This window comes from Tyto alba, unplaced genomic scaffold, assembly GCF_018691265.1.
Source record: "Tyto alba isolate M040663 unplaced genomic scaffold, T.alba_DEE_v4.0 Super-Scaffold_23, whole genome shotgun sequence".
Taxonomy (NCBI): Eukaryota; Metazoa; Chordata; class Aves; order Strigiformes; family Tytonidae; genus Tyto; species Tyto alba.
The window spans coordinates 8,247,153-8,261,390 of NW_024881297.1; the positions used below are offsets into that span (position 1 = coordinate 8,247,153).

The 14,238-nt window shown below is 37.2% G+C and overlaps 1 protein-coding gene across 4 annotated transcripts in view; it reads left to right on the forward strand.

Annotated features, from left to right (window-relative positions):
- Positions 1-14,238, forward strand: part of LRBA (LPS responsive beige-like anchor protein) — a 415,639-nt gene that overhangs the window by 142,065 nt on the left and 259,336 nt on the right. For all 4 annotated transcript variants that reach the window (XM_042796732.1, XM_042796735.1, XM_042796733.1 and 1 more), the window contains one exon: positions 2,980-3,088. In XM_042796732.1, the coding sequence (XP_042652666.1) occupies positions 2,980-3,088 (109 nt within the window). The remainder of the gene's footprint in view (positions 1-2,979; positions 3,089-14,238) is intronic.

Consider the following 14,238-nt stretch of genomic DNA (forward strand, 5'->3'; position numbering starts at 1 on the left):
CTTTAATGTTTTACTTGTTAATTTCTGTTTAATGTTTTGTTTGTCTCAAATGGAAAAGTAGCAGCTTCCAAGGCTCCCAAAATTAGTGTTTACAAGTAGATGATGAAAACTTCATTTTAGACATACAATCAGAGTTAGAGAGATGCTGAGAGCATGTGTTTGATTTTTAATGATGGCTACAGACTCCTGTTACATCATGACATCATTACATTTATGTATAGATATCTATTTAGTTTCTGAAGTTCCACAATTAGAGGTACATTCAGAATAGAAATCTGAGTGGCATGCTATTTATAGGTATACTGTTCTCATAGAAAAAGTCCAGACTGAACTAGATGATACAACTTCGGTTGTTAATTAGAAGAAAGTTAATTGAAATTACCGGTAGGTGCTTATGCTAAGCTTGGACAATTCCACAGTTGTTAGTGCTAAGAATTTTTGGTTGCCAAAACAGCAAATTCAACTAGGATTTATCTGCATAATCATGTATAAGTTTTATTGAGCTGGCTTAGCTTTGTATGGAATATCATAGAGAAAATGAGGAAAGTGTGGGGGATTATTAAGGTGACGTGGAGTTGACAAGAATGACAATTGATCCATAGGAGACCAAGCTGTTTCTGATACTTGAAAGCTATTTGTTTTAATAGGTGCGCTTCTAGTCTGTTTTGAGAATGTTGTTCCTGTTTGAGGGAATGTAGTTCTTTGCTTTGTTTGGAACACATCCCTCATCTCTGCAAACGCATAGGAAGTGCCAGTGTACAGTCAGTCATGTACCAGGCTGTTTACTGGTTACGTTTAGTAGATAAAAAGGAAAATCCATGTTGTAAATCATTAAAAACAATTATTATATAAGGTGCTTTCTTGAACAGATAAAAAAAAAATCAAGACTTTTAGAGGATAACTAATGTTAGATTAAAAGTGGACCTTTTAGAAGATAACTAGTATTTTTCAAACTCCAATCAGTGTAGCAGAACATATTGGTATTGACAAACAAAATGAAAATAATGGGATACAGTCCAACTGTGTTAAATGTAAATCGTAATACATGGTACTGTAATACATGGGTATTTATGATCCCAATATTTTTTAGACAGTTCTTAGTTTAATAAAAAGTTTATTTAAATGCCTGTGTGACAGATTTGAATGTGCTATTGGGGATCTTGGAGAAAGAGGGGAATCAAATGATTGGAGTCTGCCCAGTTTATGAAATCGGTTATGCAGATTCTTGTTGTTGGTTTATTAGTAAGAATTTATTTTTAGCTGAACATTATTGTAAAATAACAGAGATAAAAGTTTGAGGTTTCTTTTTTTCAGTGTATGATCAATGCCTTCTTAACTGGTTTATTTTCCAAAGTTTTTCCAAGCCATGAAAAGTTATGAAATTGAACTTACATTATCGCAGTAGTGTAGCTTCTGCAAGTTTTTGAAAGTAAGAGTTTGTCACTAATGCATGCAGATAAAACGGCCAAACTGTTTGTCAATCAACAGCTACTTCCATTCTAAAAGTGACTAATAATAGAAAAAAAGGAAAAAAAAATATAATGTGCTTCTAAAACAGTGGCTTCTATACAAGCCACCTCAAACAGGTGAAGTCATGCTTCTAATAATGAATTGTGCGTATTTCTTTTTTCAAGACCTGATCCATGGGGAGGGAGTAACCCACTGATTTAACTGGTTCATGATCACATGGCCTTGTTTATCTGTTGGGCTGCAGTTTTGCTAGCCCTGTAGTGAGAGAGACAAGGAAAAAAGAGCTTCAGGTGTTCTGCCTCGGGATATCTTCCCACTGCAGCAGGCTTGTGACCTGCAAGCCTACTGCAAATGTGGAATTGTGAATAGCACAGGAAAAGAGACAGCAGAGCATTGATGATCATACTATCAAACACATAGGTAGAGGCAGGAAGAGCCTTAGTTCAGAGAAATTCTAGAAGATAAAATTAACATTGTATACATTAGGAGGCACCCTGCATAATAAATCATGTGGTTGTAAAGAAAGGCTCTCAGTAGACTGTGAACTTGTTGAAGTGTACTTAAGCTTCTATGTACGAGGTAAACAAGTGATTTTAGGTTCTGCTACTCTTTTCTACATTAGTAACTGAAAACCTTAAAAAAACCCAAACCAACCAAACAAACAAAAAAACCCCAAACAAACAAAAAAAAACCCCAAACCTTTAATAAAAGATATTTTGAAAAACTAAGCGGTAGAGCATGTAGTGGATTTATCCAGTGTTATCTTTGAGTGATCCTATGGAAATGTGCACCTTCTAAAACAGTGTAGCTCCTGTATAGCTAGGTTTAACTTTATGAATCCCAATGTAACTAATTAAAAAGGAAATGTTTTTAGTAATGATATGTGAACTCACAGAATAATTGGGTTGTAATTCAATCTGTCAGCTCTGCTGCCATTCATAAACCCCGAGTTTATGAAGGCCTCAGAAATCTCACATTGAATTACAGCTTTATTCTATACGTAACCTGGAACAATGTATATCTTAGCATTTTATTTGAGACTGAGGATGTTTTATAATCCAAAAATATTACTTAAATGTATACTTACCATAAAATTCCAATTTTACATTTGGAGAAAAAACTGTGTTGCAGTGCAATTCACAATATTTATTTAGACTTTACATCAGTTACATTAGGGCTTTCACTGTGGATGTTTATATGCATAAACTGCTTACTTTTCTTTATATTGCATTGTAAGCAAATCTTTCACATGTACACATCTATATTTTACGTAAAACAAATGACTGTCTGGAGTGTTTACATTTTGTTTAATAGTTTGGTTTACTATTGAAATACAATTTTACTATTTGCCAGAAAATTACCCTTCAACCTTATTTATACCATTTTCTTAACACAATAAAGTCAGTTATGGAACAGAGCTCAAAATATGTGTATATATACTGTATTTACAGATTTTTATTTTAAGACTTCATTCTCTCAAGGCAGTTCTTAAATATTCTCTGTCCTCAGGTTGCTGAGTCAAACCATGAAGGACCATTTGGTAAGAGTGGCTAATGAAGCAGAATTTATCTTGAGCAGACAGAGAGCAGAGGATATTAATCGCCATGCTGAATTTGAGGTAAGAAATTAAATATTTTTAAAAAAACAAAACAACAAACCATCAAAACATAACAAGCCCACTGTGTATGAGGATTCCAATGTGTGATACAGGCTTTTCAGGCACAGGAGTTTCCACCCTGAAAAGTACTTTGCAGTTGTAGGGTTTTTTGATAGTTTGCCACTAGCTTTGATGGAAAAACAGGCTGTGCAGAGTAGCTCAGAACTTGTCAGAATCTGCAAACCACCGTTTGTGGGGGAAGGAATTTTGTCACACCAATGCTGCTCTTTTCCATGAAGCAAATATCACTGTGCGTGTTAAAGCTGCTTAGCATCACAGTCAAGATATAACTTGGAAAAAAACACCTTACTGAAGAGAAATGATAACAGCCTGTTAAGTGCAAAATGAAAAATTACTTTTTTTTTTCTTTTTGTATCATTTGCTATTTCATTTAATGCATCTCTGATACCATTTTCCCTATGTTTTACATGCCTCAGTGTGATTTTTTATGTTTTTGTATTTTCATCCCACTTAAGGAGTTCTAAAGTGAAATAATGGTTTTTCTTTTTATAGGCTTGTAATAAAAATAAAAGCTTTTTTTCTGAATCACTTTAGTCATACCACAAATTTTGTATCTCAGTTACATCACATATCTCCCTTCTCTGTGCTTTAATTATTAGGTTGTTTAAATGAAAACTAAGCTAAATCTCACTAAACTCACTAATATTCTGCTTAAAGAGTACTTAGTCTTTCTTCTGACATGTGATACTGCTTGTGGTTTTGTTTTTAAAATGAAGCATTAAGAGATTGAAGGCACATTTGTGCTTAAAGTATTTCTAAACTGTTTTTCTCTTAAATCTTTACTTGAAAAAATATTCCCCAAAGATGAAAGCATATTTGTCTTAGACAGTGCTTATGTTCTAAAGGTCATCTGTGTTGGCCCCAGGATTCAAGCTGTGCGTTGTTTAATAACATATCTGCACTTCATCTAGAGCTAGTTACCCCCTCCTGCAAACAGAGATGTTGTAAGATATCTACAGTACCATTTTGCAATGGTGAAATAGCCGGCGTGTTTCATTTATTACATCAAGGGTTTGGCGACAGTCCTGTGGAGATGAAAAGTGCATCTTTTTACTTCGTTGCCTGATAATCATTGGAGTGGGACATGCTTGACATCTTTTGCTCTGGATTTATGCAGAAGCTCCATGCATGTCATGGCATTATTGATTAGATGAACAGCCCACCTTTTTTCTTCACATGCAAACGATTTGCAAAGGTGTGTGTGTGTATGTGGAAAATCTGTGTAAAGCAAAAGGTTCTGTCATGTAAATATGGGCTATCAATGAATACAGTTGTTCAGTGATAACTTCACTCTTAGCCTTATTTCAGTCTCAAGACACCTTATATGATGACTCAAAAAAATTTACACTTATCATCAATTTACATTTTTAATATAGCTCTGAGTTGTGCTGTGACAGCTCTAGGATAAGAGTTGGCTGATACCTCTTTAAGTTGATGCTGTTTTGAGTCTGTGCTATTGCAGTATGGTGGCTCAAGTTGTTTCACTCATCGAGTTGAACTTAAACAGAAAGTAGTGTACTAAAATATAGTCTGTTTATCAAGTTTAGTTTTGTTACTGTGTTGGAAAAAGTGAGATCTATCACGAGTTCCGCAGGTGTGCAAATCAAGTATATACAACTATTGGATTCTACCAAATACTTAAATAGAAAACTTGATGTCCCATGAACTTAGTGTTACTGATGTCTGTGGCAGACTTCAGTCAGCGTTATGTTTCTTTTGTGGAAGGGGAAACTCTTAGTGTCATCTGTTCAAATCTGCAGGTATCACATCAACAATCAGAAACTTCTGTGTACTGTGTTCTATCTGTCCATGGTATGGTCTGGTTTTCACATTCCTGTCAAGTGTGCTTGACTTGTTTTAGCACAGTGCTGCTTTTTAGCCATGGTGTTCCTCATAGGCTTTTAAAGTGGTGCTTCAGGCTATAGGAAACTTGCCATTCTTCTGTTGTGCCCAGAAATAGATTTGTTGACTAGACTGGAGCCATTTCATCACTTAATGGGAACAGATCTGTGCTGTTTTGGGCGAATGTGTATTGCAGTTGGTAGGTATATTTCCACTGTATGAATGGGTGTCGATATGTTGGTCCTAACACTTGTGTCATGACACACTTACAGGCATGGGACAGGAAGGACTTACAAATAAGAGTAAAAGAACTTTCAAAACAATTGATACAGCCTTTGATCTGGTTCATCTCACCAACTTGAGGACCTATAAGATAGCAGGGCAGCAGATGATGAGCCCTAAGCTAAAGATTGTTTTGGCTAGCCTGACTGATGTGATTTGGTCACCTGCATGCACCTGTTCCTTGATTTGCTTCTTCATCTTCCACCTAGTCTTGAGAAATGAGTTGGAATGAAGATGGTATTCTTCCAGTCATAAGAGACACTGCTTTGTCAGTCCATTGAATGCAATATCCCATGTGCCATGGCCTATGTCCAGAAAAGACCAATTCTACAAGGAAGCAGATAGGCTATACTTTCATAAATTCTGTCTTATCATCTAGAGATCTGCAGTTGAGAGACTTCACTTACCCAAAGTCATGTCTTCAATAAATAGTATTGTGATTTTTCTGCTGTGAATTTTTCCAATTCCTTTTAAAATCTGATGTAAATATTTTGCACCAAAAATGTCCTAAGCTGAGGAATTTCCCTGCTGCAGTAGTTGAAGAAAGTGAGCAGATCCTGTGTACAACAAGAACATTAAACACTTTAATGGAAAACAGTGTGATCCTATAATATTTAGCCCTGAAAAAGGGTGTATGCAAATGTGGTTTTGATCACGGTTAAAAGTATTTTGTGATTGTGGTAATTACTAGTTGCAAAGCTGCAACTTTTGTTTTAAAAATGGTTGGGATGAGTGTGTGGTTCAGATCAGAAACAAGCTTTGCCACCTGAGCTATGGAGAGAAAGGAGATGACGCTGGTTGAGTGAGGGATAAAGATCCAGTGACATCTGAGAAATGTGGCAAGAACTGTTACCCATTTTTCATTTATATTCAGACTTGCATTTCTGGTGTTTCAGATCACATATTAAATATTCTATGATAAAATTGGGTCAGTAAAAATCCAACTCCCATTTTTTTTTTTTTTTTTTTAATTCTGTAGTATGTTTACTGCTACCTGGTTTTAGTTTTCCCATTTCTGAAAGTCATGACAAGGGCAGGCCTTGAAACATGTGTGTCAGATTTTGGACAGGTTTGCACCATGGTGATAGAGCAATCTAGTGTCGTGGTTTGATCCAGGTTGGCAGCCTAACACCACGCAGCCACTCTCTCTCCCTTCTCTTCCGGCAATAAGAAGGGACAGAGAGCCAGGCTTGGGGTTTGAGATAGGACTGGGATGGGGAGAAAATCCCCCTTTATGGGCATGAGCAAAAGGCAGACTCGTTAGGGTAGGAAAAAAAGAACATACATTTATTACAGACACTAACAACACATAACAGAGTAGGACAGTGAGAAGCATTGCCACATCTTGAGAACACCTTCCCCTCACCCCTCCCTTCTTCCCAGGCTCAGCTCGGCTCCCGATATCTCTACCTCCTCCCCCCAGTGGCGCAGGGGCAGGGAATGGGGGGTGCAGTCAGTGCTGCTGCTCCTTACATCTTCGGTGGGGGAGCTTCTGGAACTTGTTCCCCCTGCTCCATTGTGGTCCCCCTCTCACAGGAGAAAGTCCTCCACAAACTTTCTCCATCGTGAGTCCCTCCCACAGGTCACAGCAGTTCCCCACACTGCTCCGTCGTGGGCCACCAACTTTCTCCAACTGGAGCCCCTCCCACAGGCCGCAGCCCTTCCCGAGCTGCTCTGGCGTGGGACACCCCCGCATGCTGCAATCCTCCCAGCGCTGAATTACATCAGCGGGGATGCCTTTTCCCATGAGACCCCGGCCTTCTTCAGGCACAGCACCTTGATCATCTGAGCAGGAGCCACAGGCCATAAATCAATGTCTGTTCCACCGTAGATCTCCATGGGTGGCAGGGGGGGGCTGCCCTGCCGTCTCACCACAGGATACAGGGGGGTCTCTGCTCTGGCACACCTCCCCCCTCCTTTCTTCCTCCGTTCCTCCACGGACCTTGGTGTTCATGCAGCTGCAGCAACTCCTCCTCACAAGTCCCACTGCCCGTCACCACGTCCCTTCTTAAATACGTTATCACAGAGGTGCAGCTGATTGGCTCAATTTCCCAAACAGAAGTGGAGCCGACTTGGAGCTGGGGGAGCTTCGAGAAGCTTCTCACAGGGGGATGATGCCCCTATAGCCCCCTCCCCTGCAACCAAAAAAACCCCACCACTCACTCAAACCCAGGACATCTAGTCTTATAAAATATTGTAGAACACTCTTCTTTCTTTTCTTTTAGTCTGTCTTCATTTTTCTTTCTTTTTTTTTTTTTTTTTTGAAAGCAAGGACAGTTTGAAAATAAAATATTAAATATCTTGTCATCATTTAAAACTGATATCCAGTATTCTGGTATTTGGGGCACGGAGGCAGGAGAAAACACTGGGAAATTTAAGCTTCATAAAGAAGTTTTGTAGTTATATATTATTGTACAGTATTTCATTATAAGTGGGGTAAGGATGGTCACTGTAAGAGGAAGAAACAACCTAGCAACATAGGTAATACTAGGAAAGGCACTGCTGTGCTGAACAACTGCAATTCAGAAATGTGATGCAAGAAGGTATTTGTTACCTGACATTTTACAAGTTGCACAGTGTGTAGAGGGGGAAGGTACCGTTCCTACTTGGTTCTTAATTCATTGCAAATACAAGACATGTTTTCCTTCCAGTAATGGGTGCAGAAGTGTTCACCTATCAATTCTTTCACAGGGGAGAGAGAGGCAGCAGCAAATGCAGCAAACGTTCATTTAGCCACCTAAGGTCCGACTGGGCCTTCCTTTGATATGTCTCTATGTGATGGGACACTGTGTTGGTCAGAACGTTAAGAGGAAAGTGTCTATACCCGTTCCATAAAATAGGATGACAAAAAGCACAGGAAGAGTCTCTAAAGCAAGGGTGGGGCTTTTTGCATACAGTTCCAGTTTTTGCTGTAACTTTAGATATACAGGAAACTCTGAGTGCCTGAGTGAGAGAGGTTTAATTTAAAAGCATTTGAAAACAAATGTTTTCTCTCCTCCCTATGTCTTCTCAAGGCACTTTTCTCTTTCAGAAACTTAGTGTCTTGAACAGCAGCAAAATCTGCACATCTACTTTTGTGTCTGGTGGCAAGAAGGGCTTGTCATCTTGACTTGGCTATCTTTCTGTTTCCTCCTTTTTGTCAGGAGTGTCTGTCTCCATTTGCAGTGCAGACCTCTCCTTTGGCTCTGCAGTCCTGCACTCCAGAAGCTTCTTCAAACTGGAGGTGCTCAGCTTCCCTCATGGAAGGTGCAATCTCCCATCCTGTCTAGAGGGCCCTACCTTACATATCAGCAGCCAGTACAAAGACAGAAAAGTATTCCTCTTCAGTGCCTGACCACTCCTTTTTTTTTTTTTTAATATGAGATAATATAAGTAACATAACAAATTATGAGTAAACCAGTTATGCTGTCTTTCTTCTAGGCTGGTATTGTGAAAGAGAGAAAAAAATTGTATTAGAGGTGAAGGATGGGTTGTGAGAAGTTTGTCTATGGCTGAATACAAAGGTCAAACTTTCGATTACTTTTTTTGTTTTGTTTTTTTTTTTTTTTCCTGATCCTTCCTTCACCTGTGTTCTCACTGCTACCTCTATAAGTAGTTACATCTATGGATGTAGACATGTGGGGAGGTCACAGGAGACCTGAGGCATACGTGATTAAGCCTCAAAGAAGGCTGATGAAGCAATATTCCACTAATTTCTCTAGTGAGGTGGCAGTGAAGCACACATTTTTACAGGGAATGTGGAAATGTGAGCATTCCAAATGTAACTTATAACTCTTAATTTTGCCCAGCGTCGCTGGGATTTATATGCACAGGTCTCTGAGGCATTTTTCAAAATCTTACCCTGAGTGTTTGGTAGAGCTGAAAATCCTGAAGAGGAACCTCTTAATGTCTGAATTCCAACAACAAGTTTCATGCTACCACCTAGACTGCTTTCTAGAAATGACCTTGAAAAATGTGGTGATTCGCAGTGTCTTAGATTATGTGTGCAAACTGCTGCGGAGTCAGGCCGACAAGAATAATTGGATTTGGTGTGAGGAGGGGGAGGGAATTTTGTACTCTAATTGACTTTATTTTATAATTTATGACAGGAGTGCCCATTGCCTTAGATAGGCCTCCTGTCTTACATAAATCTCTTCATGTACTTGTGTGTGAATATACATATTTATAGAATTCTAAATATGTAAACCTGCAAGTGTTGTAGGACTGGTCTGTTCAAGCATCACAGTGTTTCTAGTGAAGATTTAGTTTGCTGTCAGATGGCACTACTGGATTTTGACCAAAACCAGTGATACTATATCTAAATGCTTGTTTAAAATATTTTTGATGAATATTCTTCCAGCAACATGGGGGGTTTTTGCCTAGAAAAGTCACATGAAGGAATAGGAAAATGAGGGGAAAAGTACTGTACGGAACCATTCATAATGTTGCACATCATGTGTGTGTCTGTGTGTGTAGAGGAGCAATGTACAGTGCAACACTAATTTTCAGAAAACTTTCTAGAACAGATGGACAAGCATTCTTTATTCCAAGTCTGTGAGGAAAACAGACTCTGGTAATTCTTTCAGTAAAATGTAACTGCTTCTGTAATTTACAAACTAACCTGTCTCCTCAAAGAGACTTTTTGAAAAGATTGTGTGGTGTCATTCCCTTGAATTCTTGGTCTTATTTTTTTCAAATTTTCATCATCCATAGAAATATGAAGTGCTGGCATTCTTGTTATTGGCTGTTTCTGTTGATGAACTGAAAATTTCACATGACTTTCCCTTTGCATTTGTTATAAATCATGCTAGGCAGCTAACTTCTCTGCATGATTTCCCTTCAATAATTAAATCTAGCATTTCCAGCTGCTGTAAAATTTGTTGCCCTTTTCTGTTCACTTATGTTTTCTCATGCGGAAGACTTGGACTTTCTTACAGTTTTAATTCTTATTCAGTATCAATTTATAGGCTGTGTGTAATAAACTGAATGTTTTACTTCATGGCTTATGCTGAGAAACGAATCTTAATATAAGTAATGCCTTGACAGAGATAAGATGCAAGGCTAGGCAAGCGTTCCAATAGTGACTTGGATGTAGCTATTTGCTTTTTGTTTCCTTGGCAGAAAACAAAATTCAGTGGTTCCGTTGATTGATAATCTTGTATATTCTTCACCTTTTCCCCTTTGGTGTACTAGGCATTAAATGTTAGAAGATGTTATTTGTGTCAGAGGATGCAAACTAAAAGTACTGCAGATCAATTGTGGCAGAGTACCTATAAGTCAAAGAGAATGTTTGAGAGCCCTTGAAAGAATTATGAAAAGGTATTTGGTGTCTTTGTAGTTTCTTTAGCTGATTGTTACTTCTATATGTAACAAAGTTACTTAAGGAAAGAAGGTTTTAATCCTTGATTGGGTCCCTATTCTCCATATAATTTTCCAGTATGTTTAATAAAAGCTGCTTTGTTATAGAACTTATGCATCAAATAATCTTTCTGTTGCACTTACAACATCCTTCTATGTGAAGTGTTATTCAACACACTTGATGGCAATGACCTTCTTTATTAGAACAAAAGATTCTGGAATGGTTTCAATTAGTATTCTGTCTAGTAGTGTAGGTTATCAGCAATGAATCTTTACAGAACATGTGAAGATAATGGATAGTGCAAGTTGTGGGCGTCCTGTAGTAATGTAACCAAAAGTTATTGTCAATAAGATTTGCAAAAACGTAATGTGGCAACATAAAGGAAGTTAGATGTGCCCTCAAAGAAAAATAGGCCTTTACACATTTCGTTATGAGTGGTCTTAACTCTCTCAAATTTGGATTTTTACATAAATTGGGTAGGTTAGGCTTTATAGCACCATCTGTCGGTAGAAGGAAGAAAAATTTTGACTTTCATTTCTAAACCCTTTTTTTTTTGAGGTATTATAAACTCTTCAAAAGAGTGCTGAGCATGGAAGAATTCTTTTTTTTCCATTGGAGTATTAACCAGTTTTGTTCTGCTGCAATATGTTGACAAGTACCAAACTGGAAAATTAAATTTCTCATATTCCGGAGGTGGCAATTTTTAGGATCCACTGTCTCATGTGACTCAAAGGATACTGAAATGAGAAGTTCATTTTCTGTTTGAACTTCATAACATTTTCCTGTGCTCTGGGAAGTGTTGGGATAAAGTATTGCCTGATTATGAAAGGAGTGAAAAATTGTGGTTTCTCTTTCACTATGCTTTAATAAGCACTAGGAGGAGAAGGAATGAAAACGTGCACTGGAATGCTGAGATACCTTTTTTTTTTTATATATATATATTCCAAATTTAAATCAAAATGTATTACCGACATGTTTAAGAGCTATCAAAAATATAATATTGTTTCTGAAGCAGCTTTAAAGAAAATTCATTTTAGAATTACTCTCTCCTATGGACTTTTCTGATGAAACAAGAAGTGATTCACTACCATTTTGGGATATTTTTGGCAAGTTATGAGACAAACTATGTGAATAATTAAATCTAACAAGTATCAATGTATTATTGGGTTTTTCAAATCACACTGAATACATAAATGAAATAGATTCATAACCATAGCTATTTCATATAAAAGACATCTATTCTCATTTTCTGATGTTAATGAAGTTTATTGCTTTGTAGTTAATGCTAAGTGTTTAGCAGTATCTTGAGACTCTTCCACATTTTATAGTCTATGCTATGTTTCATTTACATGCTAAGTATAATTTGGAAAAAAAAATCCAAGAACATTGTGAAGATATGAGTCTCTTCTGCACAGTGTTTTACCATGTTAGCTGTATGAGATTTAAACTTTATGGCCTTTTTTTTTTCCTCTTATTTTACATATTTAACACATCTACTTATGTTTTCCTTTCAGTGAATGATAAACTTTCCTTTGTTTTAAAAACTTTTTACCCCCTCTTGCAAGTACTGTTACAGCTGATGATTTTCACTAGAGATTATCAACGAACTTAATTTGTTCTCCATGGCTTTGGAAGTCTTAGCAGAACATGCTGTGGAATTCTTGTTATTCTAGCATTTGTAGACCCTGGAAACCTAAAAAAAACCTCTGCCAGAAGGAGCCAAAGACTCAATTCCTGTAATCACTTATGTTTTATAATTTTGCCCTGCTACTGAATGACTGAATTGAAACAACATAGGCATGAAGAAAATGGGGTAATTAGAAGAAGGGAGAGCAGCATCGTATTCTTCTGCTGTAATCCGTCTTCTACTAGACTGGGAACAGACATTCCTTTTTGAACTTATTGTTTGCTGTGACAGTCCATGTTAACTTTTTTTGTGTGTGAAATCCATAATCATAAGGCTGACCGGGGGGTTGGTTTGTATGATGTTTGTTTGTTTGTTTGCTTTGGGTTTGTTTTTGTTTTCTAAAGTAGATTTTTTAGCTCACTAGCTAGCTAAATACCACACAAAATCCAGAATAGCAATTAGTGTGTGCTTACAAGATTCATCAACATAAATAAGGTAATGTCTAAACACTATTTTATTAAGACTGGTTTCTGTTTGTTCTTTTTTCTTTTTAATTACAAATTCAAAGTTTCAAACTTGTTACTTAACTGCTTTGAAAGAATAACTCTTAAAGTAAAATTATACACAGTAAGAAGCAAGTAACATAAACTAATCTATACTGTGGAATATCTCTTCCACAGCAGTGACTTAATGAGTTACTTCTAAGTGGTCATGTGTTAGGAAAACAAGTACAGAAATATGAATGTCTGGTCTTATATTAATATGTGCAGAATTTAAATAGGTAAGTTCCACTTATCACAGATAGTTCTTTGTGGATATTGACTTGTGACAGGAATCAGTCAAATACTCAGATGAACAACTCTTAGTTATTAGGGTGTTACACAGCCACAGGTCCTGCCAGTTTTCTGGAATAGGAAACAATTTGGTAGTAAACTTGAATAACTTGAACTTTGTTTAGAGCATTCAAATTCCAAAATCATTTAGGACGTTAACAAAATTCACTTGGAAATTCCATGTCTTTTTTTATTCATTTGCATTAATAATGTTGTTCTTTTGTTTCACAGATGAGTAGTGTGCTGAGACTCAAGAGCCTCTGTACTGGATTAGACCAAAAGTCCAGCAAACTCAGTATTCTAACAGAATTGAATAGTATGTGCCTAGACACAAGCATAAGAATAGTGCAATTATACAGGACTGCTTCCTTGGTTCTACCCAGGTAGCAGGGATCACAATTTGGACAAAGATTTGCAGTTCTCTATGAATTTCACCTATTGTTTTATCTCTTGGTCCCTGTATTAGGATTTTTCATGGTTTTGTTTGTTTTTTTTACTACCTTGAATTACCTAGAGCTATCAGCAAAATTTGACACCTCTTCCACTCTCCAGTCATTTCTAAATACATTTAAAAACACAGTGGGATTCAATTTCTGATTTTCTTACACTTTGAAGACTAACTATTCTTTTTTTAAACCTGTTTCCTTTGTTTTAATAATTTTTTATCAACATAAAGATGTTCCCTTATGCCCTACCACTTCCTGCCTTTCTTTAAATATCTCTTTGGCATTCAAACAGTGGACTTTATGAACTGGATCTTTCTTTTCTGTGTCTCCAGTGGCTTGTTGAAAGAAATCTAATGAAGCATGACTTCCTTTTACAAAAGCAATGATCACTCTTGCCAGTGTGTTTATTCCATTGTTTGCTTTTTGCTTTAAACACAGCTACCAATTTGCCTTTTATAAATTTCAGACTTATTGCCATGTAGTTCCCTGCTGTCCTCCAGTCCATTTGGCATATTTCATACTTCTGGCACTGAGGCAGTTTGAACAAGAACACTGTAGCTCAGCTGTGTTCAACCTCCAGTTCTTCTAGATCACCTGAGTGAATACTGTCTAGTCCCAGCAGTTGGTCACTTGTCAGTTTTCTTTAACTCCTCTGCTAGCATTTCTCTATGGTGGTCCTGTGTTCCAAGAGCTCTTTTTTATCTTCTATTAGCTCTACAGAG